Source organism: Bombina bombina, chromosome 6 (assembly GCF_027579735.1).
Source record: "Bombina bombina isolate aBomBom1 chromosome 6, aBomBom1.pri, whole genome shotgun sequence".
NCBI lineage: Eukaryota > Metazoa > Chordata > Amphibia > Anura > Bombinatoridae > Bombina > Bombina bombina.
The window spans coordinates 528857280-528878235 of NC_069504.1; the positions used below are offsets into that span (position 1 = coordinate 528857280).

Below are 20956 nucleotides of genomic sequence, written 5' to 3' on the forward strand. Positions count from 1 at the left end.
AGCTCCACTAGTGGCAGATTGCTATTGTATAACATGGGTATGTGATGAAAGAAAGCTCCACTAGTGGCAGATTACTATTATATAACATGGGTGTGTGATGAAAGAAAGCTCCACTAGTGGCAGATTACTATTGTATAACATGGGTCTGTAATGAAAGAAAGCTCCACTAGTGGCAGATTACTATTGAATAACATGGGTCTAAGATGAAAGAAAGCTCCACTAGTGGCAGATTACTATTGTATAACATGGGTCTAAAATGAAAGAAAGCTCCACTAGTGGCAGATTACTATTGTATAACATGGGTCTGTAATGAAAGAAAGCTCCACTAGTGGCAGATTACTATTGTATAACATGGGTCTAAAATGAAAGAAAGCTCCACTAGTGGCAGATTACTATTGTATAACATGGGTGTGTGATGAAAGAAAGTTCCACTAGTGGCAGATTACTATTGTATAACATGGGTGTGTGATGAAAGAAAGCTCCACTAGTGGCAGATTACTATTGTATAACATGGGTGTGTGATGAAAGAAAGCTCCACTAGTGGCAGATTGCTATTGTATAACATGGGTGTGTGATGAAAGAAAGCTCCACTAGTGGCAGATTACTATTATATAACATGGATGTGTGATGAAAGAAAGCTCCACTAGTGGCAGATTACTATTGTATAACATGGGTCTGTAATTAAAGAAAGCTCCACTAGTGGCAGATTACTATTGAATAACATGGGTCTAAGATGAAAGAAAGCTCCACTAGTGGCAGATTACTATTGTATAACATGGGTGTGTGATGAAAGAAAGCTCCACTACAGGGAGTGCAGAATTATTAGGCAAATGAGTATTTTGACCACATCATCCTCTTTATGCATGTTGTCTTACTCCAAGCTGTATAGGCTCGAAAGCCTACTACCAATTAAGCATATTAGGTGATGTGCATCTCTGTAATGAGAAGGGGTGTGGTCTAATGACATCAACACCCTATATCAGGTGTGCATAATTATTAGGCAACTTCCTTTCCTTTGGCAAAATGGGTCAAAAGAAGGACTTGACAGGCTCAGAAAAGTCAAAAATAGTGAGATATCTTGCAGAGGGATGCAGCACACTTAAAATTGCAAAGCTTCTGAAGCGTGATCATCGAACAATCAAGCGTTTCATTCAAAATAGTCAACAGGGTCGCAAGAAGCGTGTGGAAAAACCAAGGCGCAAAATAACTGCCCATGAACTGAGAAAAGTCAAGCGTGCAGCTGCCAAGATGCCACCAGTTTGGCCATATTTCAGAGCTGCAACATCACTGGAGTGCCCAAAAGCACAAGGTGTGCAATACTCAGAGACATGGCCAAGGTAAGAAAGGCTGAAAGACGACCACCACTGAACAAGACACACAAGCTGAAACGTCAAGACTGGGCCAAGAAATATCTCAAGACTGATTTTCTAAGGTTTTATGGACTGATGAAATGAGAGTGAGTCTTGATGGGCCAGATGGATGGGCCCGTGGCTGGATTGGTAAAGGGCAGAGAGCTCCAGTCCGACTCAGACGCCAGCAAGGTGGAGGTGGAGTACTGGTTTGGGCTGGTATCATCAAAGATGAGCTTGTGGGGCCTTTTCGGGTTGAGGATGGAGTCAAGCTCAACTCCCAGTCCTACTGCCAGTTTCTGGAAGACACCTTCTTCAAGCAGTGGTACAGGAAGAAGTCTGCATCCTTCAAGAAAAACATGATTTTCATGCAGGACAATGCTCCATCACACGCGTCCAAGTACTTCACAGCGTGGCTGGCAAGAAAGGGTATAAAAGAAGAAAATCTAATGGCATGGCCTCCTTGTTCACCTGATCTGAACCCCATTGAGAACCTGTGGTCCATCATAAAATGTGTGTTTTACAAGGAGGGAAAACAGTACACCTCTCTGAACAGTGTCTGGGAGGCTGTGGTTGCTGCTGCACGCAATGTTGATGGTGAACAGATCAAAACACTGACAGAATCCATGGATGGCAGGCTTTTGAGTGTCCTTGCAAAGAAAGGTGGCTATATTGGTCACTGATTTGTTTTTGTTTTGTTTTTGAATGTCAGAAATGTATATTTGTGAATGTTGAGATGTTATATTGGTTTCACTGGTAAAAATAAATAATTGAAATGGGTATATATTTGTTTTTTGTTAAGTTGCCTAATAATTATGCACAGTAATAGTCACCTGCACACACAGATATCCCCCTAAAATAGCTATAACTAAAAACAAACTAAAAACTACTTCCAAAACTATATAGCTTTGATATTAATGAGTTTTTTGGGTTCATTGAGAACATGGTTGTTGTTCCATAATAAAATTAATCCTCAAAAATACAGCTTGCCTAATAATTCTGCACTCCCTGTAGTGGCAGATTACTATTTTATAACATTGGTGTGTGATGAAAGAAAGCTCCACTAGTGACACATTGCTATTGTATATCATGGATCTGAGATGCAAGAAAGCTCCACTAGTGGCAGATTGCTATTGTATAACATGGGTCTGGGATGAAAGAAAGCTCCACTAGTGACACATTACTATCACAGACATAAAGGCATCACCATAGAGAATTCTGGACTGAAAGTTAAGCAATACAGGTGAGGAGTTATCTGTAGTGTATATTGGCAGTTTACTGCAATTACTTTTTGTGATTAAAAATAACCTGTCCAGTGTTTAGAAATAAAGCTTTATTTCTAGTTTGTCCTTACCTCTTTACAGAGATTTTGGAGATCAGCTCCAGAATAAGATGCAGTATCAGCTGCCAGGTTTTCTAGACACACATCGGGATCTAATGGCATAGTGGTGGTGCAGATTTTAAGTACAGATAAACGTGCCTGTCATAAACATGAAAGTATTAATTACTCATTAGTTCATCAGTTTTCTTTTAGGTCACCTGCAATAGCGATTGGTTTGCACAGCATACAAGCTCATTTATATCAGCCCTTAACGGACCATAGCAAAAGGGAATGAGGACATGGATTCCACAAGGCTTTTCAGAGTATATGCCCAATTTGCTATTGGTTTGCAAAACCGTGTAAAATTGTGCTAAGGAAATTAAATTAAACTACACTTATGTCTAGTTAAACTGTGAAAAAAACAGTCACTTGGGAGAGCTACATATTCTCCAGAAGCGTTTTTGACAACCAAGGTGAATACAACATAACACCATGAACAGACAAAACATTGTTCTTATTATACTAATATTATTATAATACTTTATTTATAAAGCGCCAACCTATTCTGCAGCGCTGTCCATGGGTACAATTCATTTAAATAAAACAATGATACTAAACTTAAGAGACAAGACAAAATTTGATAAAAACATACAGGAGTAATTGAAGGCCCTATTCCCATGGGAACTTACAATTCTACAAGGTAGGAGCGTGATAAACAGGAGGTGAGGACGGCAAGGGTGAGAATTATGTTAATACAGAGTTAAACAACAATTATTAGGTACATGGAACTCATTTGTTACTGAGTTTGGTTGTAGGCTTCCCTGATCAAAATAATTCTTTAGGGAGCGTATAAGGGAGATTAGGGGAAAGTCTGACAGCGTGAGGGAGAGCTTTCCAGAGAGTAGGTGCCGCACACGAGTCCTGCACTCTAGTATGCAAAGAGGTGATCATCTGAGATGCAAGTATCAGGTCATTGTTAGATCTTAGGGAGAAGGCTGAAGTATATTAGTGAGAATAGGTAGTGGGGAGTGGCGTTGGAAAGGGCTTTGTAGGTCAGGGTGAGAATTTTGAATTTAAATTCTGCTGTAAATGGGGAGCCAGTGAAGGGACTTGCAGAGAGGTGCAGCAGATACAGAGCGACCAGATAGGTGGATTAGCCTGGCAGATCACTTAAGATGGAATGAAGGGGGGGGAGAGGCGAGAGAAAGGAAGGCCAGTGAGTAGGTTATTGTAGTAGTCAAGTCAAAAAATTACAAGGGAGTTGATTATTTGCTTTGTGGTGTCAGTACTCAATACTAAAGAAAATGACCACCTCAGGTTGTTTAATTTATTGTTCTGTGGCTGCAATATCATTCCCGTCTATACCTTCTGTAACCCCATTCCTAACCTTTTCATCTGGCGGAGGTATGTAGAGAAGCTTATCCAGCCTTCCAGGTCTCAACAATGCATCATCTAAACTATCAGGCCTGTTTGTTGCAGCCACAACCATCACAGATTTATTCACAACCTCCTGAAATTCAAACTGGAAATAAAAACAAAAAAACAGAGGAAATGTTAAAGTATTCACAGTTCTGGAAAAAAAAGTATTGGACATTTCTACAAAGTGTGATGCTAGTTTCTCAATATTATATTACATATAAAGCTAAAATTAGGATAATTTACCTTTTCATTATAATCATTTTTATGACCTTCAAGCTGCACATGATTTCCTCTGCGTTCTGTTATTTTTATTCCCACACCATCCAGCTCATTCAAAAGTACAGACAGAACTCTCTCCTGGACCCCAGCACCTGTACTGGATTCTGACCGAGAACCCAGGATAGCATCAATTTCATCCAGGAATACAATGGCTGGAGTGCTTGCCCTTGCTTGTCTGAAAACCTGTGTCACCAAACACAAGATTATATGTCGTATTCCAACATTAAAAACATTAAAATGAGAGAAATTATAACAATTAGAGATGTCTAACATGGAGCTACTATTATTTTACCTGAGTAACTGGCCCAGATGAAACGACAGATATAAAAAATGGCAAAAGCAAAATAAATGTAGCACAAAAGTCAGATCTTCCAAGAGAACTCTTTTAGCCTCTAAACATAAGACTGTTGTTTGATTTCCTATAGTTGCCACAGTACATTCTGCCACACACCTAAGACCTTGAGTAAAAAGCATATGTTTTAATTAGGAAGTTATGATATAGCACAGCAAGGGCCAACCTCCTAACACATGGGGGCCGCAGTCCAATAATTTAAAAGGCTTAAAGATCACATATAAAATTTGTGGATATGGAAAACACATATAATATATTTCCTAAAAATTCCACAGGGACAGATTTAAGTAATGTTGCAAGAGTACCCTCTATCTGCTTTTCTCCCCTTTAGAGGGCTCATTTGAGTTTGCCCACTAACCAGAAGTCCCCAAAGCACATCTATTTAGCGCCTCTTTTTCCTGGGCCATAAAAAAACTGTGGCACACATTCTTAATTCTACTTTTTGCCTGGGGCCAAAAAAACTTGTGCATAGGGCCGCATTTGGCCCAGGGACCGCCTGTTTGCCATCCCTGAAGAAACATCTAGTGAATATCTGAGAAATGTGTACCTTTAGTATTTTTTTTTTTTTTTTTTTAATCTGTCCCCTTTTTAAAAGGATAATTAACATAATTTGTGTCATACAAACCACTGCTGACTCTGAGATGTGGTGTTTGAATATTGGTGCACAAGACACTCACAGCATATGTGCGTATGCTGCTGAAAAACACTAATAACTTTTACTAAAAAAAATTGTATACATTCTTTTTAAAACTGAAATGCAGTCAATTTTGTCCTTTCTATCCCTTTAAGGACAACAATGCAATGTATTTCTCATGAGGAACTAGTTTAAAGTGCCATAAAACATGTTGAGATCTGTGCATATTCTAAAAGGGCTAATTAAGTAAAACAAGTTTGTATAAAAAAAATGATTAAAAATTGCTGGCAAGTATTTTAAAATAATTTTCAAAAATAAGCAAAATTAGTTACATAGCCATGCTGTCTGGAGTAGTCTGATTCACCCCCCTTATCAGTGTTTAGCATAAGAAACACAGGCATTGTATTTCAACTGAGTTCACAGCAGCTTATTATTATTATTATTATTGAAAACTCATCATGTGGAATCTGCATAACATGCAACCCTAGATATAATATTTAGTTAGCAGAAGAAAATTTAGAACCACTTATGACAGAAATACAAATTAAAAAAAATGTCACCTGTGCTAGAGTCTTTTCGGAATCCCCCACATATGGTGAAAACAGATCAGCACCACTAACTGATAAGAATGAGCAATGGCAGCTTGTAGCTACAGCTTTCACCAGCATGGTTTTTGCACATCCTGGGGGTCCATAAAGAAGCACTCCTTTTGGCAGGGACAAACCCATTCTGATAAAGGCATCTGGATATTTCATTGGCCACTCGATGCTCTAAAAAGATATTGAAGCAAAAATATGGTGGTAAAATAAAAGGTGACCTAGTAATAAAAGGTGGATAAAAGGTGCCCTAGTAATTATCTAAAAAATGGTCTCCTTACCCAAGTGCCTTAAAACAGGTTATATACCAGAACATCTGATCAAAGTGCTTGAACATACAGGTACAAAACCCTTTTTCCAAACTGCTTGGGAAAAGGTCTGGCTTTTAGAATATTTGTATATTTGCATCTGTAAAATGGGAGAGGGGATGGAGCCAAGTGTAGACGACAATAACTTATGTCATTTTTCTAATACACCTTATACTCACAATGTAGCTTTATATCCTTTTTAATACTTTTGTATATGTATTACCATCAGAAAGATAACACAGTACTGTAATCAGAAAGGTGACCGTTGTTTTAAATAAATACAGACTATCATTTGCATCTAAGAACACAAACAATCTTTTATGACTTTCTGGTGGGAAAATTTTATTTTTTAATCATTTTATTTCTTAAACACTATTAATGAAAACGTTTGGATTTCAGAATAATTTACCTGTATTTGTAAATTCTACTTTAAAAGAAAGATGACAGCCTTCTAAAACCTGATCTCCACAAGCAATAAAATGATGTCATGTACATTCTAAATCTCTTGATGCATCTGAATTTATTCTTTTCTTTCCTCTTGGGTTTTTTTGTTTTGTTTTTTTAAATCTTTCTGGATTTAGTAATGTTTAGCCCATAAAATTACTGTATGTTTAAATTTAAAGCCTTCTACTATCAATATTGTACCTGTTGTAATTGTAGTTTGATGTCCTCAAGGCCACCAATTTGATCCCAATAAATGGGTTTTAATTCCACTTGCCCAATAGAACTCCGGACAGATGTAGGGCAGATTTTTTTAAAAGCTTCATAAAAATGAGTTCCTTTGATTATATTATCCTGATCATCCTGCAATACAAATGTAAACACATGATTCAAATTCAGAGGCTATGTAGTGATGTTTGTAAAACATTGGTTGTGTAAATAATAATATAACATTTAAATGACCTACACTGCAGTAATTTGAATTTGTAATTCCTTTAATATGTGAAACAAGATTAACATAGGCAAGATATTGTTCTAAAACCTTAATTCAGTCATATTCATTGACATAATCCCTTCCCCATCTGCTGCCATATTCCAACACAAGTTTTTATGTCACACTGCCGGTACTGAGGGCATTGTACATGCACAATGAAGGCCAGTGCCATTAGAAAGTACTAGCAGTTTGTGTAGAAAGATTTATGGTAGTGTTTCACAGAGTATATCCCATAAAACCAGTCAGTTACGTCAGAAGACCTCATGAAGGATTCTTAATTAGAAGCATTATTTAGATGAGGGTTTATTCCTTTAGAGCTTTGGCTTCCCTTTTAAGCCTATGTTGGATATTTGTGTAAGATTCTTAGACTTTTTCACAGGAGTCTGAGGACGGGGGTTGTTCCCCGAAAACGTTAACTTCACTAATAAATATTTTATTCACGGCGAGTGCTCTCCCTGGACATTCTACATAATTCTGAGAGCACCACGACTTTGCCTTAAGTAACAGTGAGTGCTGGTATTTCACTACAGGATATATATATATATATATATATATATATATATATATATAATCTGAATAGGAATAAGCACTCACTGGATTTCAAAACAACAAATATTTATTTGGCAGTGACGTTTCGGGGCATTCACCCCTTCCTCAGACAACCCAAAATGTGAAACAAGCAAAGTTAAATAATGACTCAAACCCCTCCCTCATCAAATTTCAGCCAATCAAAATACATCCAAAGCAATCAATAGGGGATGTATGTTAAACAAAAACAATTACATTTCTGTATAATATCAATAAAGTGTATACTTTTACAAAGCACATGTGTGATATAACCATATATAGTGTATTGTATTAAGGTGTCAGTGACAGTGAAGTGGATGGCTGTGGAATATGCCAACAGATAGTGCAAAATACATCTGCCTTCTTGTAATACATTCTGTACTCAAAACATAAGGAATTTACTGGACTTGTTGTTACCAAGAAAAGTAGCTTATTAATACCGCATGTAAACTGCTTAGAGACATTTACTCACTTAGCTGAAAGGCAACTTACTGTGCATCAAAAGCATATAAAACTTCATAGGGGATGGATACTCCGCCATTAGTTATCACGCTGGCCACCGCATGGTCGGAGGGGGCGTGTCAGCATCCGGGTTAGCATCTTGACACGCTACTGAAAATCCGAGCCCTAAGCGTTGTTATGCGTTGCCATAGCAACCTATCATGGCGTCATCAACCACACCAGACCGAGGCTTTGCTACGTAGGTCTGTACTAGGTCACCATGGCAACCCAACAAACAATGTCATGCTATAGACATAGCTAGTGTCATAATAAGATCGAATAGTGTTTCACTTATCAAAAACATGCTGATGTGGCAACTAGATATGTGGTTAATTATAAACTAACGCATTGGGGATTATCCAGTGATAAAAGTAACAGCGGTTATGGGCATTAAAGCTCACTGGTGTATAATATGCTCAAAGAAGATCTCTAAGACAATACTGGGTGTAATCAAATCTTATAAAGGGGATCAAATATTGAGGGATCTGTAGCCATCAATTATTCAAACAAACTCTAACACGAGTCTAAATTGTGAGTCGTGTATTAAAATGTTACACAGGCTAATATATAAGTTAACCGTTGGATCAAAAAGGTCCTGTTCTAGACATACTGACTTACTCTCGGCATAATGACTGGGTCTAAAATTATTGTCAAAATGGACATTCATAGAGTGTATTGGGGATGCTCTAAATCCTGTAATTTCTGTAATTTCTTAATAGGGGTCTGAGCCTATAGACTAGTGAGATATCCAGGACACCACATATATCTAAATCAACTCAAGGCCAGATTAACTAACTGGGTACACTAATTTTAAAAGCCTGACAGTATGGTAATGTATCGTTAAAGTCCTACCTGAGAATGGAACTTCGTGTCTCCCAGAGTATGGTATTACAAATGATCTCTAGTAGGTAGGTACATGGACTCTCATTAGCAAATGGGATGTTTATAGACATCCTCCCAGTTATGTCCCTAGAAGAGGTACTACAGGAAACAATGCCAGTCCACATTTGTGTTCAATCCTCCTGGATGTACTGTTCCAAGTTTATGGATCCACTTGGCCTCAATTTGTAGGAGTTTCTTCTTTCTGTTGCCTCCCCGTATCAAAGGTGGTACATGATCAATAAGTATGAAGCGCAAGTCCTTCACAGTATGGTTCCTCTGTAAAAAATGGCGTGCCACCGGTTGTTCCGATGTACCATCTTTAAGTGCAATCCTGATGGCACTCCGATGGTTAGCCATCCTCTTCTTAATGTCATCATCCGTCTTACCGACGTAATACATCCCACATGTGCAATTCAACAGGTAGACTACGAATGGGGTAGAGCAGGTTAGATGGTGTTGGATCTTAAAACTCTGATTTGTGTGCGGATGATGGAAGGTTTTGCTCTGGATCATCGAGTTGCACGTTGTGCATCCAAGGCACTTAAAGCATCCCTGTTTCTTCGATTTTAGCCAGGTTTCCTTGATGTAGGCATGTCTTGGATCTGTGATCATCAACATATCTTGGAGGTTACGCCCTCTTTTATATCCCATTCTTGGTGGGGAGAATTCTTTGAAAGGTAATTGTTGGTCTGTGGTTAGTAGATCCCAATGTTCCTTCACTGATTGTGCTACAATCCCAATATTAGGTGAATATGTCATAGTACAAGTCATCCGTTTTTCAACAGGTTTCCTTCCTCCTGTTTTCAGTAGGGTGCTCCTTTCTGTATCCTTGGCTATTTTATGGGCTTTTTGAATGGTTGTATAGGAGTATCCCCTCTGGAGAAATTTAGTTGACATTTCTTCTAGCTGTCTTTCGCCATTGTTCCTTATAGAGTTGTTCCTCACTACTCGGTAGAGTTGTGCCAATGGGATGGCTCTGATGAGAGATCTTGGGTGGCTACTACTTGCCAACAATAGGGAGTTCCTGTCTGTAGGTTTATGGTACATGGTGGTTTCTAATTGCCCATTCTCCTTAAATATTATCAGGTCTAAGAAGTCAATGGCTTCTTTGCTGGCCACCATCTTAAACTTCACCGGATGTGGTAGATCATTGAGGTCTTGTATCCACCTCTGTAGATGCTCTTCTGTACCTCTCCACACCAGTAGCACATCGTCGATGTATCTCATGTATTTGATAATTTCAGGAATCTCATAGACCTTCATGATGTTAGATTCATAATCCTCCATGAATAAGTTCGCATAGGATGGGGCCATATTTGACCCCATGGCGGTCCCCGTGATTTGTTGGAAGTATTTCAATTCAAACCTGAAGAAGTTTAAAGTCAAACATATTTCGAGGATCTTGATAATATAGGTACTGCTAGGCCCGACATAGGGATATCTAGAGAGAGCCTTTGTGACTGCCCTCATTCCATCTTGATGAGGGATGATGGTATATAGGCTTGTGACATCCATAGACACCAGGTAGTCATCTGTAGATAGATCTTGAACCTGCGAGAGATGACCCAATACGTCACTCGAATCTTTAACGTATGATTTCATGTGTCTCACCAGTGGTTGGAGGAATGAATCAATCCACTTTGCCAGAGGGCTCAACAAGGAACCCCTTGCAGACACGATCGGGCGCCCAGGGGGTTTCTCCAGGCTCTTGTGCACTTTGGGCAGGGTATAAAGAATAGGGCAAATCGGATATGCCACCATCAACCAATCATATGTATCTTTACTGACCCAACCTTCCACTACCCCTTCAAGCAGTAGATTGTCAATTCGTTCTTGAAAGAGCTTGGTAGGATCCTTTTTGAGAGGTAGGTATACCTGGTCATCATTTAGTTGTGAGAGTATTTCTTCTTTGTAATCCTTATAATTCAGGACTACAATGGCCCCACCTTTGTCCGCATTGCGGATCACAATGTTGGGGTCACGGGCCAGACTTTCAATTGCCACATGTTCCTCTTTGGAGATGTTGTGTCTGAATAATTCTTTCGGCATTGTTGCAGCATCCTGTAAAACCAATCTAGTGTAGGTTTGTATACTGGCAGCCGTATGTTGGGGGTCAAATGTGCTCTTGTTTCTAAAGATGGTCCCCATTTCTTGCTGTTCTGTCATTTTGAAATGATCTTTAAGCTTAAGATTTCTTTTAAACTTTTGGATGTCCAACCACATATCAAATTCGTCTGGTCTCTGTGTAGGGACAAATGTCAAACCTCTATTGAGGAGTGTTAATTCTGCTTTATTAAGCAAGCGATCATGATAGGTTGCTATGGCAACGCATAACAACGCTTAGGGCTCGGATTTTCAGTAGCGTGTCAAGATGCTAACCCGGATGCTGACACGCCCCCTCCGACCATGCGGTGGCCAGCGTGATAACTAATGGCGGAGTATCCATCCCCTATGAAGTTTTATATGCTTTTGATGCACAGTAAGTTGCCTTTCAGCTAAGTGAGTAAATGTCTCTAAGCAGTTTACATGCGGTATTAATAAGCTACTTTTCTTGGTAACAACAAGTCCAGTAAATTCCTTATGTTTTGAGTACAGAATGTATTACAAGAAGGCAGATGTATTTTGCACTATCTGTTGGAATATTCCACAGCCATCCACTTCACTGTCACTGACACCTTAATACAATACACTATATATGGTTATATCACACATGTGCTTTGTAAAAGTATACACTTTATTGATATTATACAGAAATGTAATTGTTTTTGTTTAACATACATCCCCTATTGATTGCTTTGGATGTATTTTGATTGGCTGAAATTTGATGAGGGAGGGGTTTGAGTCATTATTTAACTTTGCTTGTTTCACATTTTGGGTTGTCTGAGGAAGGGGTGAATGCCCCGAAATGTCACTGCCAAATAAATATTTGTTGTTTTGAAATCCAGTGAGTGCTTATTCCTATTCAGATTGTTCAGTCCGTTAAGCACCCTGGTCTGTGTCTGGGTTGGCCAGTGAGAGTGCACTAAATCGAAGCCTCTATATATATATATATATATATATATATATATATATATATATATATATATATATATATATATATATATATATATATATATATATTATTAAATATATATTTTAATGTATATCTAATACTGGTTATGTAAAATACATATTGATACCTATAGGAATAGATATACAGATATATATATATATATATATATATATATATATATATATATATATATATATATATATATATAACATATACACACACTAAATATGCATTTACAATAAAAAGTACATTATCCTGTAAGTGAAGAACATTGGAATGTGAAATATTCATAATTCATGTCAGGTTCAACACATAGGAATAAACGCGGTTGGGTTAGCGGGCAAGATTGGGTTTTAGGTGATTTTTTTTGTTTTCTATTGAAGTTTATGGGAGAATATGTTAACAGGGTTGCAATATTTTGTTAGCGTGCATCTGGGTTTTTTGCTCAAGCAAAACCTTTTTACTTTCAAATTATAATACGAGCACAAACCAACACACGCAAAAAGCAGTCTAGCACAGTTTACGCTAAAGCGGGAGAGCTAAATTGTGCCCCACTCGTAATCTAGCCTGTAGTAAGAAGGTCTTGAAACCAATACTTCCTCATGCTATAGCAGAACTTTTTTTTTCTACCCACCTATACATTCATATGGCCTGCCTAAATGGTAACCTAAAAATACTAAATACAATTTCATATTGTGAGCCCATTGCAGTTACAATGAGACACATAATAATAGAGAAATAAAACTACACTTTACATTTTTTTATTTTTTGGTATGATTTTATCGTTATATTGTGACATTAAATATGATTTTTACTGTGTACATTCATTATTTTTCTCAGCATAGTCTAAATGAAATTTTACTGTATTAATTAAATTTTGCAGTGCATTTTTCTTTAGAATTTGATTGCGTACTATTACTATTATTTTAAATGTGTACGATTTTTATATTGAACTTTCAATTTCATTTTGCACTTGCATTTCCTTTTGAGCTCTCTATTGTAATGCATGTCTCTCCTCTGCATACAGGCATGTTGGGTGTACAACTCAAATACACAGATCTCAATGTAACAATTGCCCTTTGAGAATCCTATAAAGGACATTGAGAATTTGTCCTGACCAGAGGAGATCAGACAATTGGACCCTATGACAGAAAAGAACATTTATAATAACAATGCGCCACATATAAAATGGCGTCATATGAAGGCCTGCCTTCTTTTTTAAAAGGGACATAAAACCCAAAATGTTTCTTTTACGAATCAGAGCAAACAAGTCCCAATGTACTTCTATTATCTAATTTGGTTAATTTTCTTGATTTCCTTTCTTGAAGAAACAGCAGTGCACATGGGAGCTAGCTGAATACATACATGTGCAGTCACCAATCAGCAGCTAGTTCCCAGTAGTGCATTGCTGCTCCTGAGCCTACCTAGGTATGCTTTTACAACAAAGGATACCAAGAGAATGAAGCTATTTAGATAACAGAAGCAAAATTGTAAACGTGTTACAATTGCTTGCTCTAAATGAATCTTGAAATAAAATGTTTGGGTTTCATGTCCCCTTACCCAGAGTCAATGTCTGGGTTCAATTATAATTCATATCTCTCTAAATCTGGTTTTAAGATCCAGTCAAGTGAAGGAGATGTAAACATTTTATCTCTTAAACGTAATAGCTAGGGCTTCCTGCAGTTCGGTATTTAACGGGACAATCCAGTGCTTTGAAAGTTTTATTTTCCAATAATATATGTGTAATTGAGCCTGATATGATGTGGCATATACCAGACAAGGGATTCACAGCTACGTATCTGATCTAGTCACAGATATAGACTTACAGAAGCTGAACAGCCATTGGTCTAGTCATGGCACCAATTTCCCTATTCTCTTGATGGATGGTCATTCAGTAATGTTAAAGGGACCGTAAAATCAAAATGAAAACACTTAAATAAGGGCATGAAATTTTAAACATTTTTCCAGTGTACTTCTGTTATCAGTTTTTCTTTGTTCTCTTGGTATCCTTTATTAAAGAGTAACCCTAGGTGAGTTCAGGAGGGTGTGCATGTCTCTAGACCTCTAGCAGCAGTGTTTGCAGCACTGTTTATAGCAGTGTTATATATAGACTGATAAAGACATGTGCACGCTGATGAGCTCCTATCAACCGACCTAGTTTTACTCTTAACAAAGGATATCAAAAGAACAAAGCAAATTTAATAATAATAGGAGTAAATTGGAAAGTTGTTTAAAATCACAAATCATTTACTGTCCCTTTGAAATGGGACAGCTGTCAAATCTTATTTATGAACCTTTGTATGTGCTTACACAGTTTAAAGGGACACTGAACCAAAAAAAAATTATTTTGTGATTCAGACAGAGCATGCAATTTTAAGCAACTTTCTAATTTACTCCTATTATCACATTTTCTTCATTCTTTATTTGAAAAGCAAGAATGTACGTTTAGATGCCGGCCAGTTTTTGGTGAACAACCTGGGTTGTTTTTGCCGATTGGTGGATAAATTCACCCACCAATAAACAAGTGCTGTCCAGAGGTCTGAACCAAAAAATTGCTTTGACACCTTCTTTTTCAAATAAATATAGCAAGAGAACGAAGAAAAATTGATAATAGGAGTAAATTAAAAAGTTGATTAAAATGTCATGCTCTATTTGAATCACAAAAGAAAGAATTTGGGTTCAGTGTCCCTTTAAGTAAAGATAAACCTTGTTTTTAGTAACCCTTTGCTATCAGTAATAAAACAAACATTGTGTTGATTTTTGCTTATAAATAGGATTTCAGATTTCCAGTATTAACTGACTGTAAACTGCAAACTACAAACTACTGGTCAAATGGCAAGTGGTCTCTCAGATGATACACAGAATATATCCTGATAAATCTGATCAGTGTTGGAGAAAAAGTAATTCTGATGGTGCCCCCCTTCACGTTTGGTGGGAATGCCCTAGTATTGTACCCCTATAGAGACAGGTGTTTGTTGTGTGCTCCTCCCTTGGTCATAGGTTGCACTTCGATCCCAAGATAGCTATACTCCACCACAAAAATAAAACAGGAACTTCCTCCTGTGCTAGATTTGTTTAGTCTTGTTACGTTTTGTATTGTATCACAAATCTTTGTCATTGTATACCCCTATCATTGTACCCAGCGCTACGGAATTTGGCAGCGCTATACAAATAAATGGTAATAATAATAATAATAACTAAAGTCTCTTATCACAATCCTCTTAACCTGCAAATTAGCCCTAGCGAGAGCCTGGTTATTAAGAGAAAACACCAAGCTGGACTGGTCTTAAATATATTTGATTATATTAGAAAAAAATATAAGGAAACTTGAAGAATATGTGCACAACTCCTTAGGTACTATTGACATGAATATATTAATATGGACACAGTGGTATGATTTCATGAGAAAGAGTGATGCTATCTAATTCATAATGTTTTACACTGAATATTTATTATTTATGGCTAAATTTAGCAACCAATCAAGCGCTAACCAGGTGCTAAACCAAAATTTGGCCAGCTCCTAAGCTTACATTCCTGCTTTTCAAATAAAGATACAAAGAAAAAATGATAATAGGAGTAAATAAGAAAGTTACTTAAAATTGCATGCTTTATCTGAATCATGAAAGAAAAAAAATTGTGAGTTTCATATCCCTTTAAGCTCTTATGTCCCACTTATTATGATGATTACTACTTTTATAAAGTTTTATCTCTGATTGATCTTATGAAAGTGGACGGGTAATTGTGCTTTTTAAGCATACGATTATTGTATGATTTACTGATTTTCTTGGATTTTTGCACCTGCTATATACACTTAAATAAAGATATAAATTATATTTTTAAAAAAGTAAAAAACTAGACACCAAACTGACTGGGTTTAATCTAGGGTCCAATATAGGGCTGCAAGCATTCAGGTTTGATCTGAGGTCGCAATTGGACTGATCTGAAATCAATGGACATATGGTTGACAAGCCCATGTCATCTAATCTAGTACTGATCATGAATACATCTATTATTACTTTCCCCGATCACCCTATAGGCAGGTCCAAACAGTTATGTGAAAGACATATGAGACTTAATGCATCACTAACTCTGACAAAATTAATTTATTATGTAATGTCTTACCACACACGTTTGAAGCACAGCTTGCATGGCTGCTTCTCTACAGAGGGCTGTAAGATCAGCTCCTACATACCCCACAGTCATGTCCGCCAAACTGTTCACATCCACATCTGCACTAATGGGCAAATTTGAAGTCAAGACTTCAAGGATAGCTCTTCTCTGTTTGAGTGTTGGGGTTCCAATCACAATCTGAATAAACACATATAGTTAGGATTTCATACAACAAATATATTTTAACCCCTTATACAAATATATTTTAACCCCCTTAATCCATGTGTTTAGCCATTTTATAATTTTTAGATGCTGCCCATATTTAAGCCCTACTAAAGGAAATTTTCACTGAGAAACCCACATATATTGCATATTGTTTTTTTCTAAACTCTATAGTCAAAACAAGAAGGGGTTATCCTCAAATTAGGGTATATCTGGGTATATTTCATTTTTGACCTTTCTATTCCTTTAAGGTAAGATTGCTGGCAAACATGTACAAACATATATATACATTTAATGCAGGTAAAAGTTCTTAAGGTGCTTCTACTGGAACTGCAATGTACTGTAAAATGAGGACAATCCCTCCAAATAAGACACACTAGCTTTCAAAATAAAACGGTGCAGCACAATTTTAATTTTCCTTATATCTGATCTTTATCAAAAAACAGAAGGTCCATTACTCACACAAAACTCTACAGTTGTGGTACAATAAAGTGGGTGGAATTTGTTATACTTTATTTAGAGTGGTTGCCCTTATATTGTACATGCTTCAAAAGCATTGGCCTCCTTAAGAGTATATGTAAAATATTGTAGTGTCATTTTGTGCTCTAAATAAAATATGTCTTCTTAAGGTATCAATATTTACCTCTCTGTCAAATCTGCCAGGTCTTCTTAGTGCTGAATCTAAGGCATCTGGTCGATTTGTTGCAGCGACTATAACCATTTTGTTATCACTGTGAATACCATCCATAAGTGTCAAAAGCTGAGCAACAATTCTGTTTTCAGGAGCATTATTTGAATTCCCACGTTTAGGACACAAAGAGTCAATTTCATCAATAAAAAGAACACATGGACCTTCAGCACAGATGTCTCTTGCTTTTTCAAAGACTGTCCGTAAACTCTCTTCACTTTCTCCAGGTCTTGAACCATAAATGGAAGGACCACTGATGCTAATCAGATATGCCCCAACATCTCTTGCAACAGCTTTTACCAACAGAGTCTTCCCAACACCAGGAGGTCCAACCAACAGTAATCCTTTGGGACAAGCAAGACCTAATTTGGATATTGTCTTTGGATAACGCATGGGTAAATGAATGATTTCTTTCAGTAAGTCACATACATCATCCATTCCAGCAATCTGATATCCAGGGACAGACTGAAATACATGATTGTACCACTCAAGCGTAATAACCTCCTTTATACATATGTTTGTTTTTGCTGTAACAAGCCCAGCCTCTTCTAATAACTGATCAGTATCAAGTACCTCCACATTTGCAACTGGTGAATCTTCTTTAACAGATACAACAAACTGAGATAACACATAGACATTCCTTAGCATGTCTCTCACAATCTCGTGGAGTGTTGTTCCACTGGTAATTTGTTTCATTTTTAAGTTTTTTAAAACTACCTTTACTGTAATCTTCCTTAATCTAACAACGTTTAAGCATTTTAACTGGTTCAAACTTAAGGTTTTTTCACTAAATGACTCCAAAGATTTTAGTACTGTAGAACACATAACATCAATCTGCAAAAATCCTTCACACAAATCTTTTCTTGGCCAAACTGTGCACAAGCAGTAGCAACTTGGTAAAATGATTAAGACAGGGGATCCTATCTTTGCACCAATAAGAGACATTGCTTTGGGTCCAAGTCGACATCTTTGTGTACCCTGGTCTTCTGGGTTTAACGACAACAATTTTAAGGTGGCATCCATAAGGAACACATTAAATGCTCTGAATACCAAAATAAGCAATAGAAAAGAAAGTCAATTACTAAAAGTAAACAGGTTATGCATTTCAAACTAACACACAATATATATATAGTGAGAGGAACTGTAACTGTAGGATACCCCTGTCAAACTCCAGCAGTAAACTGCTAAGTCGTTATGCCACTTCTATAAATTTGTCAGATATTTCATAACAAACTGTTTGCTATGTTGAAAGATAATGGCATAAATGGAAGCTTGTTACATGGTGTTTCCATGTAACAGAATCTTGATTGTGTAACTAACAGCCGATTGCTATATTATGGATATAGTAACAATTTGCTCTGCTGCCATGTTCTATATCAGGATATTGAACTGCCTGTTGCATTATGGTAGTTGTAGTCCAAATTAAAATAATCGCAAAATGCTACTAGTCCTAGTTTACGAGTACACTATCAATTTTGAAATCATTATATACTTAACTTTAAAGGGGACAATCTACCTGAAATTGTATTGTTTAAAAAGATAGATTATCCCTTTATTACCCATTCCCGATTTTTACATAACCAACACTGTTATATTAATATAATTTTTACCTCTGTGATTACCTCTGCAGACGGCCTCTTTATCTATTGACAAACTTGCATTTTAGCCAGTTAGTGCTGCTTCATAAATAACTCCACGGTCAGAAATTTAGAGGTTTAAAGGTTATAAAGTATATTAATATAAAGATGTTGGTGTGCAAAGCTTGGGAATACGTAGTAAAGGAGTTATCTATCTTTTTAAAAAATAAATACACTTTTATACATTTCTTCTTTTTTTAAGTTGTAATAAAATGAATGTCTTTGTCCAGACTCCTTACACATGAAAATAGGAGCATATAGTTTTATTTATTATTTAGTGCTTTGTTTATTTGATCAGTTCCATTACATAAATAAAAAGAAAAAAAAAAATCAACATGAAAGGGACAGTCAACACTCGACACAACAGGATCCCATATTTTTGAATCCCTTCTGTATTACCTATTTCCTTGTCCTAGTAATCATTCACGATATATGCGTTATTCTGCTCGAAATATGGCCGCCCAACTCCTCCCCCTTATCCTTCTTCCCCATCTCTATGCCATTTCAGGCTCGTTCATGTAGGTATTGATGACGCTCATCATACATCATTGCGCATGAGCATTTGTTAACAATTCAGATCGCAGTCAGAAATCGGACTTAACCTTTCAATGCCGGTGACAATTACCTCTTATTATCGTAATAAGGTACTGTTACAAATAGAATCCAGCAGAAACAATTGTGCAAAATAAAGTTTCGCTTTTTTGGTTCTTATACAATCGCGCATGCGCAAAACTCTGTGAACGAGTTTGAAAAATCTGACCAAGGATTGCATTCTGAATGGCGGATGCTTTGAAAGAGAAGGTAGATACGTAACGGTGGGGGGAGTTAGGCGGCCATATTTCGATCTGATTAACTCATGTATTGTGTGTTCCCTGTAAATATATATATTTACAGGGAACACACAGTTCCCCATAGACCGAAATGTAAAGGCACTTTACAGTGTTGTTTTTCTTCTAACACCCCACACCCGCCACTTTTTATTTAAAAGGACATTCAATACTAAAAATGCTATTGTTTAAAAAAGATAGACAACACCTTTACACGCCCATTCTCCAGCTTTGCACAACCAACATTGTTATATTAATAAACTTTATAACATTAAACCTCTACATTTCTGCATGTTTCTAAGCCACTACAGGCAGTCTCTTATCGCATGCTTTTTTATTTGTTTTTTACATCAGGAGACTACTAATTCATATGGGCCATATAGATAACATTGTGCTCATGCCGTTGAGTTATTTAAGAGTCAGCACAACACAGCTCAGAGTCCCACGCTGAAGTCGAGGAAATTTGAATATAATTATAAGAACATCCATGCAATCAAAGTTTGATTTTAATTTAAGGATGCAGTTGGGCTGATTTATGTGTTCGCCGGATTATTTGTTTCTATGACAGCTGTAAGGATCTTAATGGGCAATGTAATATCCAGTGACTTAGTCTGAAAGGACTATTATTACTCCTGCTATGGCAATATCTTTGGTCTGAAAAGACTTTAATTATTTTTGCTGTGGAAATATCTTTAAGGATTACATACTCAAACTATTATGAACTTGATATAGAGTATTTAAAGGGACAGTAAACCCCCGGTCATGTACTTTACATTATCACGGCATGACTTCTTATGTCACCGGTATAGAACATGTGCACTTTAACCATGGCAAGCGTCATACATGAGACCAGCTCAGGCTGTACCACCCTCACATATGGTTGAGGAAGAAGGAGCAGCGTGTGAAGTTTATATTTGATAAATAAAAATCACTACTTTTAAATATGTACAATGTGCTTAAAAGTATTTTTTTGCAGGTAAGATTCACACATCAATGGTTTTACAGGTGTAGAATGCACAGAAAACACACTGATCTCTAATTCTCACAGTGACTGAGGACTTTGTGGCTCAAATTAGAAATGGGATATTTCAAATCAATATATGTCTATATTGCGTTTATAGGTTGCTAAACGTGCACACATTGTATACAGTGGTATGTTTGATGGCTTACTAAATAGTTTTGTGCTGGTAATGGTCTTTATTTTCTTTTGGCAATTTGGATATATTTGAATCTGCCCTACCATCCATAAATTAATTTGGGAAAACCAAGTTTATATCA

At 36.9% G+C, this 20956-nt stretch overlaps 1 protein-coding gene across 1 annotated transcript in view; it reads right to left on the reverse strand.

Moving 5' to 3' along the window:
* The window catches only part of SPATA5L1 (spermatogenesis associated 5 like 1), a 45522-nt gene that overhangs the window by 23259 nt on the left and 1307 nt on the right, over window positions 1-20956 (reverse strand). The window contains exons 2-8 of the mRNA XM_053717451.1: window positions 17170-18256; window positions 16317-16502; window positions 6904-7062; window positions 5915-6124; window positions 4333-4551; window positions 4058-4192; window positions 2704-2829 (exon numbers count right to left, since the gene is read on the reverse strand). Coding sequence (XP_053573426.1) covers window positions 2704-2829; window positions 4058-4192; window positions 4333-4551; window positions 5915-6124; window positions 6904-7062; window positions 16317-16502; window positions 17170-18237 — 2103 coding nt within the window. The 5' untranslated portion in view covers window positions 18238-18256. The remainder of the gene's footprint in view (window positions 1-2703; window positions 2830-4057; window positions 4193-4332; window positions 4552-5914; window positions 6125-6903; window positions 7063-16316; window positions 16503-17169; window positions 18257-20956) is intronic.